Here is an 18228-nt window from a genome sequence, read left to right on the forward strand (position 1 = left end):
AGTTAGCAGCATCAAGGTCATACTGGATATGAAGGTCACTGCCAGAAGCAACTTGCCGATCACGAGGACAACATGACTCTGCCTTTTCTGGTTATGCTCCGTGTAAATGCCGAACATGGATGCAACGATTCCTGCAATGCTCACGGCAATCTTGAATGCGACCTTGATTTTTGTCTCCGAGGCATCTTTTTGCTGCAGAGGGGAAGCTAATTGAGTGTGTGGTGCTGATGCTTCATCAAGGTGATCCACCCTTTGCTCACGAGTTATTATTTGTTGTTCACGCTATTTAGCAGGAAAACTGGTAGTTAGAACATACATCTTAAGACTTCAATTACATAAGGTATAGGTCTAACTCTTGCAGAGCCATCCTATGATTTCAAACAGAGATCCGATATAAATTTCGTCACACATTGATTATAGGTTCGCATTTGATTGGTATAATAAGTTACCACAATTTGTTTGTTCCACAATTAGTTCCCTGTGTAATTAATATTTTTTTGTGCATATGTGTGTGTATATACTTCGATTGGAAGTTTTTGGAAGTTTCTTGGGACCATCTATTTACTTATGTTTGTGGGTAGTTATATATTCAACCTCAAAATTAGGGTCAACAAAACCTATATGTGTGTGTGTGGGGGGCTTCCTAATTTTCGCAAGGATAAATATGTGAAAACTCTAATATTTATCCACAAATATGGAATGAAATAAAGTTCATTTCATATCTCATAATAAGAAGAATTTAACACATTGCCCAGTGAATAATAATAGTAATAATAAACAAATAACGGGAATGAAAAAACTAAATAATAAAAACATAATAGTCTCTTATTTATATACCTGCGTCAGATGAAGTTCCACCACGAGCCTTGCTTCAATACCCTCGTCTCTCATGGTGCTTCCCACTTCGATATCTTCGTCTGTCTCTAGTGGTGGTGTTTCCTACATAATGAGACTTTTACATATTTGATACTATTGTATATGTTAATTATATATTTGCTATTATGAGAGAGAGAGAGAGAGAGAGAGGTTTATCCACAAGAGATGAAGTCGTTGGCCATAGATATTTGCCTAAATAAGTAGGTTCTTGAGCGGATCCCATGTTGCTGCTCTCTGATTAGAAATATAAATACTTAAGCTTAAGAAGCTTTTGGTCCAACTGCATTTCATCCCAAATATAATCTCTTTAGTCGGGGATATTTACCTAAATCAGTAGGTTCTTGAGTGGATCTCATGTTAGTTCCAAAACGTCGATCTTTGATAAAATATATAAATGCTCGAGCTTGAGAAGCTTCAGGCTCAGTACGTCCGTAAAACTCATTAGGATAAACGGTATTTATCTCACGTTAGCTCTAAGAAATTGGTCTCTAATTAGAAATATAAATAAAATAATCTCTTTAGTCAATGATATTTACCTAAATCAATAGGTTCTTGAGCGGATCTCATGTTAGCTCCAAAACGTCGATCTTTGATGAGATATATAAATGCTGAGAAGCTTCAGGCCCAGTAGATCCATAAAACTATTAGAATAAACGGTATTTATCCACAGGAGATGAAGTCCTTGGCCAGCTGCATTTCATAGTTTCCCAAAAATAATCTTTTTAGTCGAGGAACACATTAGATATTTACCTAAATCAATAGGTTCTTGAACGGATCTCATGTTAGCTCCAAAACGTTGGTCTTTGACTAGAAATATAAGTGTTCGAGCTTGAGAAGCTTCTGGCCCAGTAGGTCCGTAAAACTCACTAGGATAAACGGTATTATTAAACCAGATAAATTTGGCCAACTGCATTTCATAGTTTCCCAAAAATAATCTCTTTAGTCGGGGATATTTACCTAAATCAATAGATTCTTGAGCGGATCCCATGTTAGCTCTAAAACGTTGATCTCTGACTAGATATATAAATACTCGAGCTTGAGAAGCTTCTGGCCCCGTAGATCCGTAAAACTATAAGCGGTACTATTAAACCAAACAAGAAGATCTGTTTTGATGGTCGCAGAGTTTCGTAGCTCCTCACACAGCAGACGGATCTGATAACAAAGCTAAGTTTGGAGAAGACTTATAAACGAGGCCTACTCACTGTATAATAATATAGCCCACCTCGTCTTATGCTTCGTGCACTGAGAATTTTCTACAACATTTCGTTCCATTTATGCCTCACCATTAGGCATTTGATTCTAAACTTGAAAGATTCGCCCACCACGATTACTGTACAATTTTCATCTGTCTTTTCTATTTTTTCCCCCACATCAGATGTGAAATTAAAATATGTTTTCGAGATCGTTTTCTCGTATACTTGCGAGTCTTGGAACGTCATAATTGCTCCGTCTTCCTTGGTGTAATTCTAATCTTATTTTTTATGAGATAATTCATTCATCAATCAATTCGATGATCATCGACGAGTCTGAATTACTGATCCAAAATGTTTAAGCTTACGTTAATGATAATATCAAGCTCGTATTCATCATCGAAATCTCTCACATCCTCATAAAATTACTTGAACATGGGAATCACAATAACTAAGCCCCCCGGAAATCGAAAACCTTCAGTAATTGCTTGATGGTGTCGACGACGACTCATACATTAGAGAACGCATCTGTATCACATCTGATCAGATCAATTCCAATGTTACGGCCTATTCCTCGTGTTCTCCAAGTTCGCTTTGAATGTTCGCCGCAACGAAAATGGTCCACGAAGACCCAATAAACTCCATAAACGTTGTCGTTGACTCCTTCTGTACTGGATTTCACGGATACAAGAACAGGAATTCTGGTTGAGAAAAGCTCTTCCTGTAGCGTTTCCCTCGTCCATCAATTACTTGCGCACCATGTTAACCGGAATAAGTGCGTCAACAACATCTGGATTCTGCGATTTCTCTTGGAATTTGGTCACCTAGCTCAAGCTGCCTTTGTGATCTACTGCATTCGAGGAGCTTATGGCTGCCCTCACCTCCAAAAACCACTGCGTTGATGCTTGATCCGATGATAGAAAAATGGCTTCTGATTCGGTCAATCAAAGAATCACTTCTGTCGATCGCTGGGAGAAGAAAACCTATAGGCTATAGTGTTTGAAGCACTATGAGTTACAGGGACTAAACACGTGCGTACCTCAGCCACCGGAAGCATGCAACGAACGATGGCTTGCAGCGCCTTAAGGACGAAGCAGGATTCAGCGATGCAAACGAACAACGTGAGAATACCGCTTGCTCCGAGCATTGTCATCTCAGTAGTACTGAGAAGAACACACTGCAAGTGTATGGTGCACGGTAACAGATGGCGAGTGACATTTACTTATAGAGGAAGAGCGTTCGGATTTTGTTCGACGACGAAGCTTCCGAGAGAATGCAGCAGCTATGGAGCTGATGGAGTTTCGGTCCAACAGGAAATTTAGTAGAGCTTTCGATCCATTTCTGCATCAGTTTCCTTCAAATTTCGGTGAAATTGTGAGCTCTGGAAATGCTGATAGAAGTCCATCGACTGCACGTCAGTCAGGCTTTTCCTTCCTCTAAACATAATCCAGTCTTTTACTCAGTAGTTTCCTAAGATCAATTGACAAAGAAGAGTTGCTGCCACCGAATTCCACAATTTGTCCGCAATTATGTATGAGTTAGACCCAAGTGGATGCTCAGTTTCAGACTCACCTGCGGTGCAGCAGCACTCAGAGATAAGAACGCTCTCAAAGAACACACCAATGGAGTTCGGTCAAGCTAAACTGGGATGAACAAGATGTCAAATACCGAGTGTACTTGCAGAGAACTCCTTCAGGTGTTCATGTCACAGGGAAATCGGAAACCGTGTCGAAGCAGCGTCCTCCTAAATGCAGTTTTGGAGCTTTCTATGGATCAATTTCCGCACAGATTTCCACATCGGAGTTGCTGAGAAGCAGAGGTGATGACTGAATGCTCGGGTTCTACGTCGTCTTCGCATCTCGTTTCCTGATCGAAACCCATCAACAATGGCGACATCAAGCTTTTCTTTCATCTCAAATCGGGCTTTTGCTCGGTAGTTTCTCCTCATCAATCGACGAGAGAGAGAATTTTCTTAAAAGAATTGCACCAAAGCCGAAAGGGAAGCTTCGTGAAAGTTCATACTGCCTCTCCATGTGTTAGCAAGTTCGTATCGATACTTTACTTTGTTATTAAGATTGACTTGTAAGGATCCGATTAATATACTATATTAATTTTAGTTTGAACCAAATGAAGTTATTAGTCAGTTAACCCGTGATACATTTTATGTGAATAGACTGTATGTTTCATAAATTATAGCTATCAATAAAAAAATATAAAGTAACAAAATAATCATTAAAATAGAAAATCTAAACTAAGATCCATGTCAATCATTTCAAAAGCATAATCTTAGTAATTTGTATTAGCAATCGAATTGCCATAATATATTAACAGTGTTGTATCAGACAGAGATATAAAAATGAAGAACCAAAAACAACTTTCAAATACAAGAAAGATGATAGATTTATACATATTATATCCAATATAAAGTCATCATATCTCTTCCAATACCTTTTCATTGACAATGGATTAATCATTTCGATGTTTTCTCAGTAATTTCTAAGTATATCCTTATGATCATAAAGTGTCATAAAATATTCAATCAATAACAATCCATGACAATGTCATCTCCTATTAAACATATTCATAGAAATATAACAAATAATTCTAACCCAACACATGGAATATTTAAAAAATAAAATTAGATAAAACACTTAACAAAATAAATCTAAGGACTTAATAGCATCTTAGTAAGTTTGGGTTAACGACATATCACTCTTGTAATTAGTTATTTTTAACATCAATATCCATATGTTTTCAAGAGTTATATTGAGATCCTTATACTTATGTAAGTAAAACATTTAATCTCGTTTTTTCTCACGTTATCGATTTTACTAACGAAAATACTATAAGGTCTATTATTGAGCACGTGTTGTCTTACTTCGGTTTATCACTGAGTATGTACTATATTTTCATTAATAGAATTGATGGTGCAAGGAGAAATAATATTAAATATTTTACTTTCGTAACTATAAGATCCCAATATAATTTTTAAAAATATAAAGATCATTATATTAAAAATAATTAATTAGGATAATATATGATTAGCCCGTAAAATCTCCAATCTAACGATTATAGTATGCATGAATGTATTAAAAAGTAATTGATGAAGTGCTCGTTTTGTTTTATTATTTAGTATATAATGTGACACAGTCATATAGTTGTAATATATATATATATATATATATATATATATATATATATATATATATATAGGTTTCATAAAAGAATGAAGAAGATTCTAATTTATAAGACAACTAACATTACAGCCCAAAAGATCAAACCAGGATAAGAGGAGGATGAATAATCCATGATTGGTTATGCAGGCTGAGAGAAGATAGCAGTCAGATAAAATGAGATGAGGTGGACAAGCTTCAGATCCTTTTGAGACCTCTCATTGGCCCAAACTAGATCCGGAAATCTCCACCTTACACTTCTGTCCAGAGCCTCTCCTTCCGTCCTCTCTCTCTCTCTCTCTCCCTCCTCTGCTTACATACCTTCCTCGGCATCCATTCCTCTCCATCCACCTCTCACCACCAGAAACTGAGACACAGTTCAAGACACCCACATCACAGCCGCAGAGATGGCAGCAACCCTGACTGCAGCTTCTTCTCGCGCCACCACAGTGGTCGCTCCGTCCCCATTCCTCGGCCAAACCCGGGCGTCGAGCGCCAATCCTCTCAGAGATGCTGTTCCCATGGGCAAAGGAAGGATCACCATGGTAAGCCGCCGTGTAGCTCTTCCCTCTCTTCATTTGAATCTAATCCAAGTAGCGCATCTGATGGTGTCATCCATGGCAGGGAAACGAGCTGTGGTATGGACCAGACCGCGTCAAGTACTTGGGCCCCTTCTCGGCGCAGACACCGTCGTACCTCAAGGGAGAGTTCCCCGGTGACTACGGCTGGGATACCGCCGGCCTTTCCGCCGACCCCGAAGCCTTTGCCAGGAACAGAGCTCTCGAGGTAACCACCTACGCCTCTGCTTCGATAGCGGCGGCGATGAACTCCGATCGTAAACCGAGAGCGTTGTTTTGTTGGTGTCAGGTGATCCATGGGAGGTGGGCGATGTTGGGGGCGTTCGGCTGCATCACCCCGGAGGTGCTGGAGAAGTGGGTGAAGGTGGACTTCAAGGAGCCGGTGTGGTTCAAGGCAGGCGCGCAGATCTTCTCCGACGGCGGGCTGGACTACCTCGGCAACCCCAACCTGGTGCACGCCCAGAGCATACTGGCCGTGCTGGGTTGCCAGGTCGTCCTCATGGGCCTGGTCGAGGGCTTCCGCATCAACGGGCTTCCCGGAGTTGGGGAGGGCAACGATCTGTACCCCGGTGGCACCTACTTCGATCCCCTGGGCCTCGCCGACGACCCCGCCACGTTCGCGGAGCTGAAGGTGAAGGAGATCAAGAACGGGAGGCTGGCGATGTTCTCCATGTTTGGGTTCTTCGTGCAGGCCATCGTGACAGGGAAGGGGCCTCTGGAGAACCTCTTGGATCATCTCGACAACCCCGTCGCTAACAATGCTTGGGTTTACGCCACCAAGTTCGTGCCAGGCTCTTAATTCCTCCTCACCATCTCTTGCTTCACTGTGTCCATGATTTGGGGAAGAACATGATTGCTGCGCGTGTTCGTTCTTGCTGTATCTACGATGTGCTCCTTAATCCTAATTTAAGCTGCTGGTATAAACATTCTCGTGATGCAAATCATTATTCTATCCATAATTATGAACGCAATGGCTCCAAAATTCCCTTCCGGCGTTGACATTTTCAGGATCAGAACATGATTATATAGTTGTATTATAGTTTGATTCGAAGGAGATGAATTGAGATCGAAAAAGTCACGGGCGTTGACTTGCAAAACGCTCATCGACGACATCGATTTGTTTCGTGTGTTGGCCCCTTTCTACATTTTTGTTTTTTGTTTTAAAAACATTATGAAAACAAGTTCAGACCTCAACGAGTGGACCGAAACGTTTCGGCAACGAACCCCAATCGTCTCCTTCGAGAAAGAAAACCACGTTGGCTCGTTTACCATCCACGTGGTTCACCATTCAGCCACCCACAAGTGGGACCCTTTATGGTGTCCAATCATGTGGAAGGTAATGACGGTCAAGAAAATATCTGGTACGAAAACGATCGCTCCGCAAGAATATTTCCTGGAGTGTCAGTTGGCTCGCGCCTTGAAGCGATTACCTATTTTCTATTTGATGGTAGACTCGCTCTGTCGCCTCTCTCTCTCTCTCTCTCTCTCTCTCGCTCGCTCGGTCGCCTTCTGTCTGTTTGGCGAAGATGGCAGATGACGAGACGGCGATCGAAGTCCCGTCGGAGTGGATACGGGTGAACGGGGCGGTGGCTGAGGCGAGCCTGGCAGCGGACGGGACGCTGCGGTGGGGATCCAGGGGAGGCGAAAGGTGCCTGAGCTTGGAGTCGGAAGTGCTAGGGCTGGAGACCATTGGCCTCCGGATTACGATCAAGGCTTTCCTGGAGGTATCTGAGCACGGCTTCTGCGGCTTAGAGCGGTCCTCCGTGAAGAGGAGGAGGGTGAGGAGGGATTACACGTTGGAGATGCCGAACGAAGCTGCGGCGCGGCGGTGGAGCGCCAAATTGAGGGATTACATGGACTCCCTTGGTAAGTAAGTACTCTATAGGTCGCTATCATTGTGTATAAAGACCAAGATTTTAGTCAAATTACTGTCGCAATTATTTCCAAAAGATACTAGTTTTATATCAACCCATTTGTCATTATGACACCACATTTAAGACACACATAATCTTTTTTTTTTTTTTTCCCATTATGTAAATGCCTATTGGAAGTCAATTGAGTTATGTTGTCTGTTATCTCTTTTGCCTGTGAGTTGTGATTATATTCTAAGAGGCAAGTGAATCAGAGCATTCTGAATTTTTTTTCTCGTGGTTAATAGTTTCTAAATTGTCAAATTCATCTCTTACCTTGTAGGCCGGCCGAAGAATTTGTTTATCATTGTAAACCCATTTTCTGGAAAGAAATGTGCAAGAACGGTTTTCAAAAATGAGATCAAGCCACTTCTTGCAGCTGCTGACATCGATTGTACCATAATTGGTGAGCATGTGACTCCTTTCTAATTTTTCTGAACTAAATTTGATTCCTCGGTTTGATGGTACTAAGAAGTTGATTTGTCATATTCTACCTCTTCAGAAACTAAGCATCGGAATCATGCTCAAGAAATCACAAAATCGTTGGATCTTCTAAAATATGATGGTATTGTGTGTGTCAGCGGTGATGGTGTTCTTGTGGAGGTTAGTAACTCATCTTGACACTCGCATGCACACAAAAGAGTCTGGTTAAAGGTGGACAGGAATTAGGAGTCTTATCTAAATCAAGACTTATGTAATGGACAGGAAAATCATGACTCACATGGCTTTTTATCCGGATTTTGTTAGTATTTAACTTCTTATTTTAGTATGGAACACTAATGTGTCATAAGTGGGTACCAATTATTACCAAAGAGTGTTCAACATGCATTCATATATTTCTCAAGATTACCATAAAGTAACATAAAGAAAGATACCTATCCTTGATAGACATTTTGGGACAACATCTCCATCTACATGTATCTGTTTACCTTTATTCTATGGAGTTCACTACCTTTATTAATGTCCAGGCATCTATGATTTCTTGTGTTATATATCTAATCTTGATTAGCTGGAAAGCAAAGAAATATTTTGCCTCTTTTCTCTCAATATGCTATTCATTAGGTTGGTTTTAGGTGTCCTCATATCCATGGGTTCTTTGGTTTTCACCATAAACAATATATACGAGTAGCATATTTATAGACATATCCTTTAGCTTGGACTAAATCTTCTGTGGCTTAATTGTCAAACTTGATAAAACATGCACATCCCGAAAATCCTGGTATATTTCCTTTTCAAATTTCTTTAATCGTCGACAATGTTATATCCGCATTTGATACTAGTTATTCTATAATTTCTACACGCATGCTCGTACATAACCCCCGGGTTTGCCTATATTGTGATACTGATTAGTTGATATTTTTTTCTCTCTTGAATTCTTCACTTCTTTTTTCATTCTCCCCATGGTAGGTAGTTAATGGTTTGCTGAATAGAGAAGACTGGGCTACCGCAATTAAGCTACCTCTTGGGGTAATTCCAGCAGGTGTGTCTATTTTGGCATTTATTCTGTCTTTGATATTTGTCTTTTGATATAAATCGATAATTTATTTTTTCATTGAGTAGCATCTTCGACATATATAGTGATTATAGTAACACAACCTAGTAAAAGTGCATATCATTAAAGTGCACATATCATCCAAGCAACGCTTGTTTTCCTTTGACTAGCTAAAGGCTTATTCCTAGCAACATGTTGAACTCGCTGCACACTTCAGCCTCCTATGGACGTATCCTTCCCATGCCAAAGAGAAAGTTTCATTGCTCTGTGGCGTTGAGTTTCGATCGTCTTGGAATAGCCACGAACAATCCATCGTTCGGATACAAGCCCTTGCATGAGTATCGAATTCTTCGAGTTAACAATTCTCCTCACCTCTGTGAGCTTTGCACAACTCTTTCGATCGCTGAGCAACCTATCTCACCTTTCACGGTCTCATCCTTTACCAAGCACCCCGTTTGCATTGAGCACCGTCAAGTTTGGTTGCCAACGTCAAGTCGTAGCTCGAACTCAGCCATCCCAACCTTTGTGCGCTACACATTCTTCTCAGCTTGCTTGTTCTTGAGGTGTCTCTCGCGCAAAGAGTTGACCATTCATTTGAATGCCAATCTTATATGCTCTCTCCTTTAAGCGACTCCTTTCCCTACATCTTCATGCTTGTCCTACTCTGATACCATATATCACAAACTTAGCTGATTTTGCCTAAGTCGTACGGCACTCTTGCGTATCCGTCCATAAAAATCAGCCTTCCCGGAACCTCCTATGGTCCTTTAGGACCTACAAAAGAGAAAATGAGTTAGAGAAAACGTTTCACTTGGGATCCACAAGCAACCATTTTAGCAAACACTTCATAGTCAATATAAATTACAAATATAGACTTTACAAGCTCTGAACGGTCATATAACAAAGGGTCCAAAATGGTCCACTACAGATTGAAATCCCCACAAGTGCCCACATAACACAACCTTTGTTTGCAAGCCTAAGACGACCACCAAAACCAACCAAAATGGGGCTACTAAGCCTACTGTTAGCCCTTAACATGTTGTGCAAAGCATGAATAAAACCGAAAGACACGGACATATATGAGTATTACATCAAACACTCTATTTACAATTTTGTCTGCGATAACTTGTTTTCCTTTGACTAGCTAAAGGCTTATACCTTTTGATTTGTTGTTCATCTAAGGGACTTGCTTTCGGTGATAGCAAAACTAATGTTATCAAATGAGTTGTATTGATTCTCATCTTGCACGCCAACCCAGTCAGTACAGTGTCTACCTGAAGTTGACCAGATTGAAAATTGGTTTTAATTTTTTGCAATGTGGTTCTGGACTCAAAATGTCACAATGATATACATTTGACAGCCATTTCAGCCAGTATAGCTGAATACCTAATTTGGCCTGGATCTGATCAGTTGTCACAACCTCACAAGACCTTGTTCTTAATGTTTATTTTAAAACAGATAGTGAATTTCATGAGATGCATGATGTTTTCATCATAGGTTTCTCATAAGTTCTCTATTGGTGCAATAATGAATCTTGTGATGAACTTCTCCAATCCTTGAGAATTCTTTGTTTTCTCATGTGTGTCTGTAGGTTATATAATATGTGTTGCATATCCATCAGAATTATAGAGCACAATGCTGGTTGTTGTTTATGATACTTTTGTCTTCTCGAGTAACATGGTCAAAATAGGAGTTACCTGTGCAAGATGAATGAAGAAGCAAGGATTTCCTATTCAAACATTTCTGATTGCAAAATCTCTGGTAACATATGGTGTGCAATAGTTAGGGACATGAACTTTGCTCCATTTTACATGTACTAAAGAGAAATTTTCTTGTGTTTTTTTACGTCTGTCATATTTTTTTTCTCATTATTTCTTGGTTGTGATTGAACTTCACCTTCTGTCTGTAGTTGACTTGCCTGTTGACTCATCTACTAATCTATGTCATTTCCTGAAAAGATTTTTGTTCAATCACTCATAATCACAGTGCATAAATTGATTATATGTTGTAGTCATGACACATGATGGTTATGTTGGTTTTTTCCTTGCCTTTAGGTACAGGAAATGGCATGGTGAAATCACTTTTGGATCCAGCTGGCGATTTGTGCTCTATTCCAAATGCTACATTTGCAGTTATAAGAGGTAATGTTTTGTTTGGCAACCCTATTTTGGTTTTCACAGGATCTGTGCCTTGAAGAAGGTTGGTGCAGTTGCTAACTCTATTGATATTATAATACACTACTCCAATAGCCAATCTTTGCTATGTACAGGTCACAAGCGCTCTCTGGATGTTGCTATTGTCTTACAAGGAGAGAAAAAGTTTTTCAGTGTCTTGTTGCTTATCTGGGGTATGGAAAAATAAAGCCCTTTTTTGTCTGAAAACATACAATTTAAGTCTGTAAATTTTAACAGAATTATTTTATCTGGGTGGAAATTCCTATGCGTACATCTGAAAGTCATCCAATGTACCTGCAGGCTTGGTAGCTGATGTTGATATCGAATCTGAGAAGTATAGGTGGATGGGAAGTCCTCGCTTTGATATATATGTATGTCAGACATAGTTTAGTTTCCTCAAGATCTTTTACATTTCTCTTCAAAGCTTTCAAGTATAATTGTGATAAAGCAAGTTGCAATTGAGTATTTCATATAGAAATTATATGCGCTGTGCATCTAATAAGTATGTATTGGCTTATATTGCATCATTTGTTAGTGGAAGTCTAAACCCCATTTTTGCTTCGAGATATATTAAGCTATCATATTTTAAACAATTTCTAGAAGCTCTATCCTTCTTTCTTGATCATTGCTGCATTCTAGTTAAGGTTCAACTACATCTTACAGTATTCACGGTTTTAAGGGAGGAAACTAATCTTTGGAAGAGAGCTGTCAAGCAGTTGAACACCACTGAGGCACAGAATTTCTTTCTAAGAATGCTACCACAGTAACATTCCTCGATCAAAAACCTTCATTTTTATCTCTATTACTGATAGCATTCCTGGTCTGGTAGTTCATTTTTTAACAGCATTATCATGTGGTCTTTGCCTGTGATTATCTACATAAGCAGATATAGCAGGATTTGCATCCAGCTCTTTGCCTGTGGTTATGCACTCCTAGTAGTATGAAGTGAGAGCACCTTTTATTTTGTTATAGGTATTGATAGGAATGGATAGGCTGGAAATAGTGTTGAGATTCAGCCTGAAGCACTAGACAAATTTGAATATTAAATTAAAGAAACCAAAAAAGAAAGATGACCTGTGCTATCTTCCTTCACTCATGAACTAAGAAATTACTTTCTACCTTCATGTTACTTTTTCAAACTACTAGCTTTTACGCAGCATGGGCATTATGGATGAAGAATAAGTATTCAAAAGGACCAGTAGGATTGTTGAAGATGTATTTTGGGGCTTCTATGATCTATTCGAACATTGGTAAATTGAGTAGCAGTTTAGTTCAAGGGTTGTAAAAAGATGTGTGGACAGAGACCTTATCAGATAGCCTTTTGCTGCTCCTGTATCAGACATCTTCATGTGCCTTCCTAGAACCTGCATTAGCAGGATCTGTGTAGATTCGGCCTCCAGCTTGTTGGTGAAGGCACTCACCCCACCTCCTCTCCCTTCAAATTGGTATAGTTGATAAGCATGCATTATTTACCCAGAATTATGCTTTGCGCTATTATTAATTTTGTGTTGTTTACAGGCTCTTCTCCGCATTATGAAATTGCGAAAATACCACGGGCATGTCCACTTTGTTCCAGCACCTGGTTATGAAGCATATGGTGAACCAGTAAAGCAAGTTGATAACTTCAAGGGTCACATTCTACTGTCTAAACAAGACCAAGAAAGTACCACTACGGTCCAGTCATGTGGATACCAGGGACCAGAGATTTCCTTGGAGGGATTGGAATGGAGGTCCATTGTTGGTCCTTTTGTTTCACTTTGGGTCAACAATGTGCCCTTTTCGGCAGAAAATTATATCCCAGCACCTAAAGCCAAGGTAGCATTTTGCTTGTGGTCATAAGTTTCTTTCTTCACACATCACATTTCTGTTAAAAACATGATACATTCAGGAGTGTGAGTGTTGGTTTTGCCTGTTTTATTGACATGAGAAGAGTTTCATTGAACTTTTTACTTATTGACTAGTTTGATGAGAATTCAAGCAAGCAGAGATGTCTGCATGTTGATATATTCATCTTAAACATTTAATGGAACTATAGACAAGAGGTCAGATAATTATTTATACCTATGAGGAAGAAGATGGCTGAATAGTTCTTTCTTCAAGTTTTAATATCATTGGAGAAGTTGTTTTTGTCTGTAATTTGTTAATTACTATAACTCCTTGGTGCATATTTCACTTCGGTAATAGACATTTCACATCAGAAGGTGATTCTTTATGTTGATGCAGTTTTCAGATGGCTGCTTGGATGTAATCATAGTCAGGAATTGTCCAAGATCAGCCCTTCTAGGAATGATGTTGAAAATGAGTGATGGAAGCTACGTGAAATCACCTTATGTGATGTATTTGAAGGTGCGCCATGTGTTTCTGACCTTTTAAGTAGCTATCTCGTTCTTGGGTAGTTGTTTGTCTTCTTTTATAATACACTTAAGTTTTGCACATGAGGCAACAGTTATCCATAAAAGAAAGATTTTGAGGTTATGATCGACTTCAAAGTTATATTAATGAAGAGAATTAGGAAGAAACATAATATAAGCTTGCACTTCCTGGCAATATATTTCAGAGTTTTAGTAGTATTATTTATTTGGGTTTAAGGTATAATGTTATTTAGACTTAAGCATCATTAGAGATGATTATGATAATAAACCAATGAGTAGTCCTGATGGAGAAAGTATTTGCTAGTGAGCTGTGCTAGTTACCAGCTAGCCATCGAAGTGAAATGTCATTTTATTTTGTAAACAGCCTAAACTAGGCTGGACCTTACTTTGTTAAGCTTTATTTAGAAAGAGAAAAGATGGAGAAAGCAGCAAGATAGGATGTGAAGCTGGAACTACATTGTAAATATGTCCTTCAGGATCAAGTGTATAGCTGGAGACACTTTATAAGGATTTTTGCTAATAAAGATGTACTTCATAAAACTAAAGTATGTTTAAACTGCATATTCTCAAGCTTAAACTTTAAACTATTTCTCTAACAGTTGTATTGGAAGTGAGCAAAGCTTAAAAAGTTGGTCGAGTTATCCAAAATATTTAAAAGCTTTAGAAAATTGAACATCTTAAAAAATGGATAATAGTTTAAAGAGGAGTTGTAACACTCCCACTGAAGATGGATTAACCTGTGAGTTGCTCCTACTAGGAAAAGGACCAATAGTTGGTCACTTGCCCATTCCACCATCATACTAGTGCAATAAATGCAATAGGAGACATGTTCTACTAGATAATGTATTTACTTTTGATTTGGTCTTGTTTTTCCTAATTGAAACACCTATATGTTTCTCTTTTCTTCGGACAAAGAACACACTTATCCATAAAAATACTTGTCACCATCTCCTGTCCATTTATCCTCTCATATGATCCCAATACAACCACTTCATTCTTTCTTCCTGGTCAATTATATATACTTTTGTAGAGCATTTCTCCTGGATCTCTGCTTTGTATGTTTGAATGTCTGGTATCTTATTTGTTATAAGCCTACCATCTGTTTGCATATATAAGCCTCTCTGTATACACATACAAGAGCTTGGTTTATTTTGTTCACTTTGTTGATCTTTGATTTTTCAGGTCAAGGCATTCCGATTAGAGCCCGGTAAGCGTGTTGGGCATCCCACCAAAGGTGGCATCATCGACTCAGATGGTGAGGTTATAGCTAGGGGAGATGAATCTGCTGTAAACAGTGAACATAAGTATTTGATGGATTATGGTCCTCCCATTCAGATGATAGTGGACCAAGGTTTAGCTACCATATTCTCTCCCATGCCCTAAACGTAGAAGGTGGAAGAATATCCAAATAGCTGATGCCAAATAAATGGGACATTATATATATTTTTTTCCATACCTCAATTTTTTTTTCTTAAAGGGAAAAAGAGGGGGGTTGGAATGAGAAAAGGTTATATTGCTTTATTATCAAACACTGCATTATAGCTTGCATGCATGAACACCAAATGAGAGAAGGTCCAATACAGCTTTTCCATTTTTGTGCAGTAATACTTTTTGTTACTGATCTTTAACTAACCTTCTGTTCATGAAGATATATTACATTTGGTTGTCGTGTGCTTTACTGCTCCTAAGATGCTTCTCAACATATAATCGGCATCACATGTTTGTAAGATCTTGATTTCGAAACATGCTTTCTTGATCTTTATTGGCATCTACGAGACGATGGAATGTTTCTGATGACTAGTTATACTGTAGATAATATTCCCCTGTGGAACACAATGGAATCGATTATTGACGCTGCAGGTGATGTCTACCGAGGCTCGCATGGACAAATCATCGGCAAACTCGGCATTTTAGAATCAATTATTGTTGCTTTCTCACTTCTTTGAGGTTAATTATATATTATGTAGTTATAACCTTTTCAGCATTTTACTTTATAGACTTAAAAATTTATATTGAAATCTCTATAATTACGAAAGAAAAACATATAATCTCATTTAATTATGTATGAATGAGACGAAAATATAGACGAAAAGATAATTTTAATAGTGGTGACAGATGATGATACTGTGAGTAGTTGTTGTGGTGGTAATTAGCGAGAACGATACGGTGGTCGACCTTGTCGACGTCACTCCGAATATCGATGATAAAGAGAAAGAGAAGACAAAGCGGTGATGAATATGCATCGGCACCGGAGGAGGAAGATAAGAGAGGTGAGTCATCTACATTGACATTGCACTGCTTCCTCTTCCTCCTTCAACATCGACCCAAATGCAGAGCAACACTGAAAAAGGAAAAAGAGGGAGATGAGGCATCTACGTCGATGTCGCACCGTTTTACCTGACATGTCCCCTCTTTCTTCTCCCTTTTCGTTGTTGGCGATGTAGATGTCTCACCTACCTCCTTTTACTCCTCCGACATTGCTCTACATCTATATCGACGTCATAGGAGGAAAATGAAGTAGAGAGGTGTAGCATTGACGCGGATGCCTCACCCTCCTCTGCCTCTTCTAGCATTGACAGCAGATGTCTTATCGATTTGTCTCATCATTTTTCCTCGTTGTTGTCTTCATCAGGTACATATTGTCACATGTTATATCTTCCGTCGGTAACACGAACGCATCAAGATAAATAGAATTAGATGTGGTGCAAGATTTTGAGTTTATGGGAATTGCAACATAGATGCAATTTAATGATAATGCAGTTTCTTCTTAGGTGATCCAAAATTTAAATAGAGGACTTTGGATCAACACCATCCCTCGCCCCAATTAATCCTTTCAGTATCATCAGAAAAGGGACATGCTTGTAGTAGTAATTCCTTGCCCAAGGTTGGTCTCCTCCTCTAATGGTCGCCGCGGTTGATCATCTCCATGTGGTGCTTCAGCGACTCCTGCTGCTGCAGCCTCATCTCCTGGTTGAACTTCCTGATGAACGCCTCCACCCGCCGGTTCAGCTCCTCCTGCCCCTTCGACGCCTCCCTCCTCGGCCTCTCCCTCGACGCCGCCCCCGGCCCCGCCGCCTCGATCAACGTCTCCGACTTCCGCATCGCCGCTGCAGGCTCCTCCCGGCAAACGCCGCTGCGAGTGTCCCACGTGTCGGACTTCTTGACCGGGCGCGCGCGCCGCTCCGTGATCGTCCGCCACGTGCTCTCGAGCGTCTCATTCCGCCGCGCCAACCCGAGCGCCTTCCCTGAAATCACAGTTTTGTCCCCGCTTGGTTCGAGTAGAGTTTGTGAGCTTAGCAGGAGGGTGGAGCGAGAGAGAGTGAAACTCTACCGTCGGCGCTGGGCTCGGCGGCCTTCGGGTGGCCGAACCGGGTGGAAAGCAGCGGTTTCGCCTCCGCGGCGACCGAATACTCCGTTGGCATCTCCGCCAGAGACCCTCTCCTCCTCTTAGGCGACCAACTCGACGTCGATATTACGAACTCCTCCTCCACCTTCGCGCGGCCGGACAACTCCCTCCGCGGCTCGTCCTCCGCAAGCTTCATCTCATACTCCGGCGCCTGGACCTCCGCGAGATTCATTACCGGGAGTGTCGAGGGGTCGGCGGCGGGGTGCTTCTGGAAGCGGAAGGAGGCGGCGATGGTGATGATGATGCCGTTGATGACGAGGTAGATGTAGGGCGGCCGGAGCCAAGCCAGGGCGGAGGCGTACGCCCTGGGGACCTCGGCGGCCAGGAACCAGACGACGGTAGGGCCCACAAGGCGGAGCGCCAGGACCATCGTCACCACCCCTGCGAAGGCAAGCACCGTCTCGAGCGCCATCGACACCCAGGATCCGCCATCGCGACTGCTCGTATTGCGTGAGCCCATCTCCACCGTCCTTTGCGTCGGTAAGCGATCGTAACCGTTCCTTTCTCTTTATCTGCGTCGTTTCACCCTCGCTCGTATCAGGCAGTAGAGCAGAGGGGGTTCATTTATAACAAGAATGCTTTGAGATGGGAGGTGATGAACAACAATGATGGAACTTGGACCGTTCGATGAGGTGCAATCTGTGGTGCCAGAGACATCTCCATCCTTGGCTCAACGAAGATAATGGATTGGACGGTCAAGATTTACTGTTACCCCAGATCACACGGAATGATGAGGTGGTGGACAGGCAGAGCGCGAGGAGGTGCATGCGTGGCCACTAGGCGGGCCCCATATCCACGTAAGTTTTACGCTGCTCAAAGAAGTCGAACTTGAAGCGTCGGGAACTCTGTTGAAGTTGGTGGCCAACTTCATAGTGCTTCGGCACACGTCCACAAAACGGTAGCCATGCAAGCGATTTATGGTCACATATTTGCACGTAATGTTTAAGATGTCTTCTTCTTTGTGTGCCATCTCCAACACAACCGTGGAAATTTTTATGTACGTCGAAGGCCACCATACCGACTCACCGACCATCTTTGGAAGGTTTTCGTCTACCTC

General features: G+C 40.8%; 3 protein-coding genes and 1 long non-coding RNA gene across 5 annotated transcripts; 3 read left to right on the plus strand and 1 right to left on the minus strand.

The window, feature by feature from the left end:
- The first annotated feature begins 5572 nt into the window (after positions 1 to 5572).
- LOC103978428 (chlorophyll a-b binding protein 13, chloroplastic) lies at positions 5573 to 6807 on the plus strand. Its single transcript, XM_009394225.3, has 3 exons — positions 5573 to 5784; positions 5864 to 6025; positions 6107 to 6807. Exons 1-3 carry the CDS (start codon positions 5647 to 5649, stop codon positions 6614 to 6616), a joined length of 810 nt encoding a protein of 269 aa, XP_009392500.1. The 5' UTR covers positions 5573 to 5646; the 3' UTR covers positions 6617 to 6807.
- A 416-nt stretch (positions 6808 to 7223) lies between these two features.
- LOC103978421 (sphingosine kinase 1) lies at positions 7224 to 15448 on the plus strand. Of its 2 annotated transcripts, XM_009394213.3 has the most exons (10): positions 7229 to 7683; positions 8011 to 8133; positions 8230 to 8330; positions 9135 to 9207; positions 11274 to 11360; positions 11489 to 11566; positions 11694 to 11764; positions 12912 to 13208; positions 13617 to 13739; positions 14948 to 15448. In XM_009394213.3, exons 1-10 carry the CDS (start codon positions 7344 to 7346, stop codon positions 15146 to 15148), a joined length of 1494 nt encoding a protein of 497 aa, XP_009392488.2. In that variant the 5' UTR covers positions 7229 to 7343; the 3' UTR covers positions 15149 to 15448. The 2 variants fall into 2 exon arrangements, with proteins under 2 accessions (XP_064954905.1, XP_009392488.2); XM_065098833.1 differs by lacking the exon at positions 13617 to 13739 and having other exon boundaries at positions 7224 to 7683.
- A 1032-nt stretch (positions 15449 to 16480) lies between these two features.
- LOC135679911 (uncharacterized) lies at positions 16481 to 17631 on the minus strand. Its single transcript, XM_065193895.1, has 2 exons — positions 17097 to 17631; positions 16481 to 17010 (listed from the first exon to the last, which is right to left on the minus strand). The coding sequence occupies exons 1-2, from the start codon at positions 17629 to 17631 to the stop codon at positions 16664 to 16666; spliced, it is 882 nt and encodes a 293-aa protein (XP_065049967.1). The 3' UTR covers positions 16481 to 16663.
- On the plus strand, positions 17514 to 18131 carry LOC135679919 (uncharacterized). The gene is made up of 2 exons (XR_010515367.1): positions 17514 to 17651; positions 17713 to 18131. It is a non-coding gene; the product is annotated as an uncharacterized LOC135679919 (long non-coding RNA).
- The last annotated feature ends 97 nt before the right edge of the window (positions 18132 to 18228 follow it).

The sequence above is a fragment of the Musa acuminata genome, chromosome BXJ1-1 (genome assembly GCF_036884655.1).
Source record: "Musa acuminata AAA Group cultivar baxijiao chromosome BXJ1-1, Cavendish_Baxijiao_AAA, whole genome shotgun sequence".
Lineage (NCBI taxonomy): Eukaryota > Viridiplantae > Streptophyta > Magnoliopsida > Zingiberales > Musaceae > Musa > Musa acuminata.

Excerpts from the sequence above, each read along its gene's own strand:
- LOC103978428 (XM_009394225.3), top strand. The coding sequence starts at position 5,647 with ATGGCAGCAACCCTGACTGCAGCTTCTTCTCGCGCCACCACAGTGGTC. Across the intron at positions 5,785-5,863 it reads GCAAAGGAAGGATCACCATG|GGAAACGAGCTGTGGTATGG; the intron begins GTAAGCCGCCGT and ends CATCCATGGCAG. Across the intron at positions 6,026-6,106 it reads CCAGGAACAGAGCTCTCGAG|GTGATCCATGGGAGGTGGGC; the intron begins GTAACCACCTAC and ends TGTTGGTGTCAG.
- LOC103978421 (XM_009394213.3), top strand. The coding sequence starts at position 7,344 with ATGGCAGATGACGAGACGGCGATCGAAGTCCCGTCGGAGTGGATACGG. Across the intron at positions 11,567-11,693 it reads TGTCTTGTTGCTTATCTGGG|GCTTGGTAGCTGATGTTGAT; the intron begins GTATGGAAAAAT and ends ATGTACCTGCAG. Across the intron at positions 13,740-14,947 it reads CTTATGTGATGTATTTGAAG|GTCAAGGCATTCCGATTAGA; the intron begins GTGCGCCATGTG and ends TTGATTTTTCAG.
- LOC135679911 (XM_065193895.1), bottom strand. The coding sequence starts at position 17,631 with ATGGGCTCACGCAATACGAGCAGTCGCGATGGCGGATCCTGGGTGTCG. Across the intron at positions 17,011-17,096 it reads CGCCGAGCCCAGCGCCGACG|GGAAGGCGCTCGGGTTGGCG; the intron begins GTAGAGTTTCAC and ends CTGTGATTTCAG.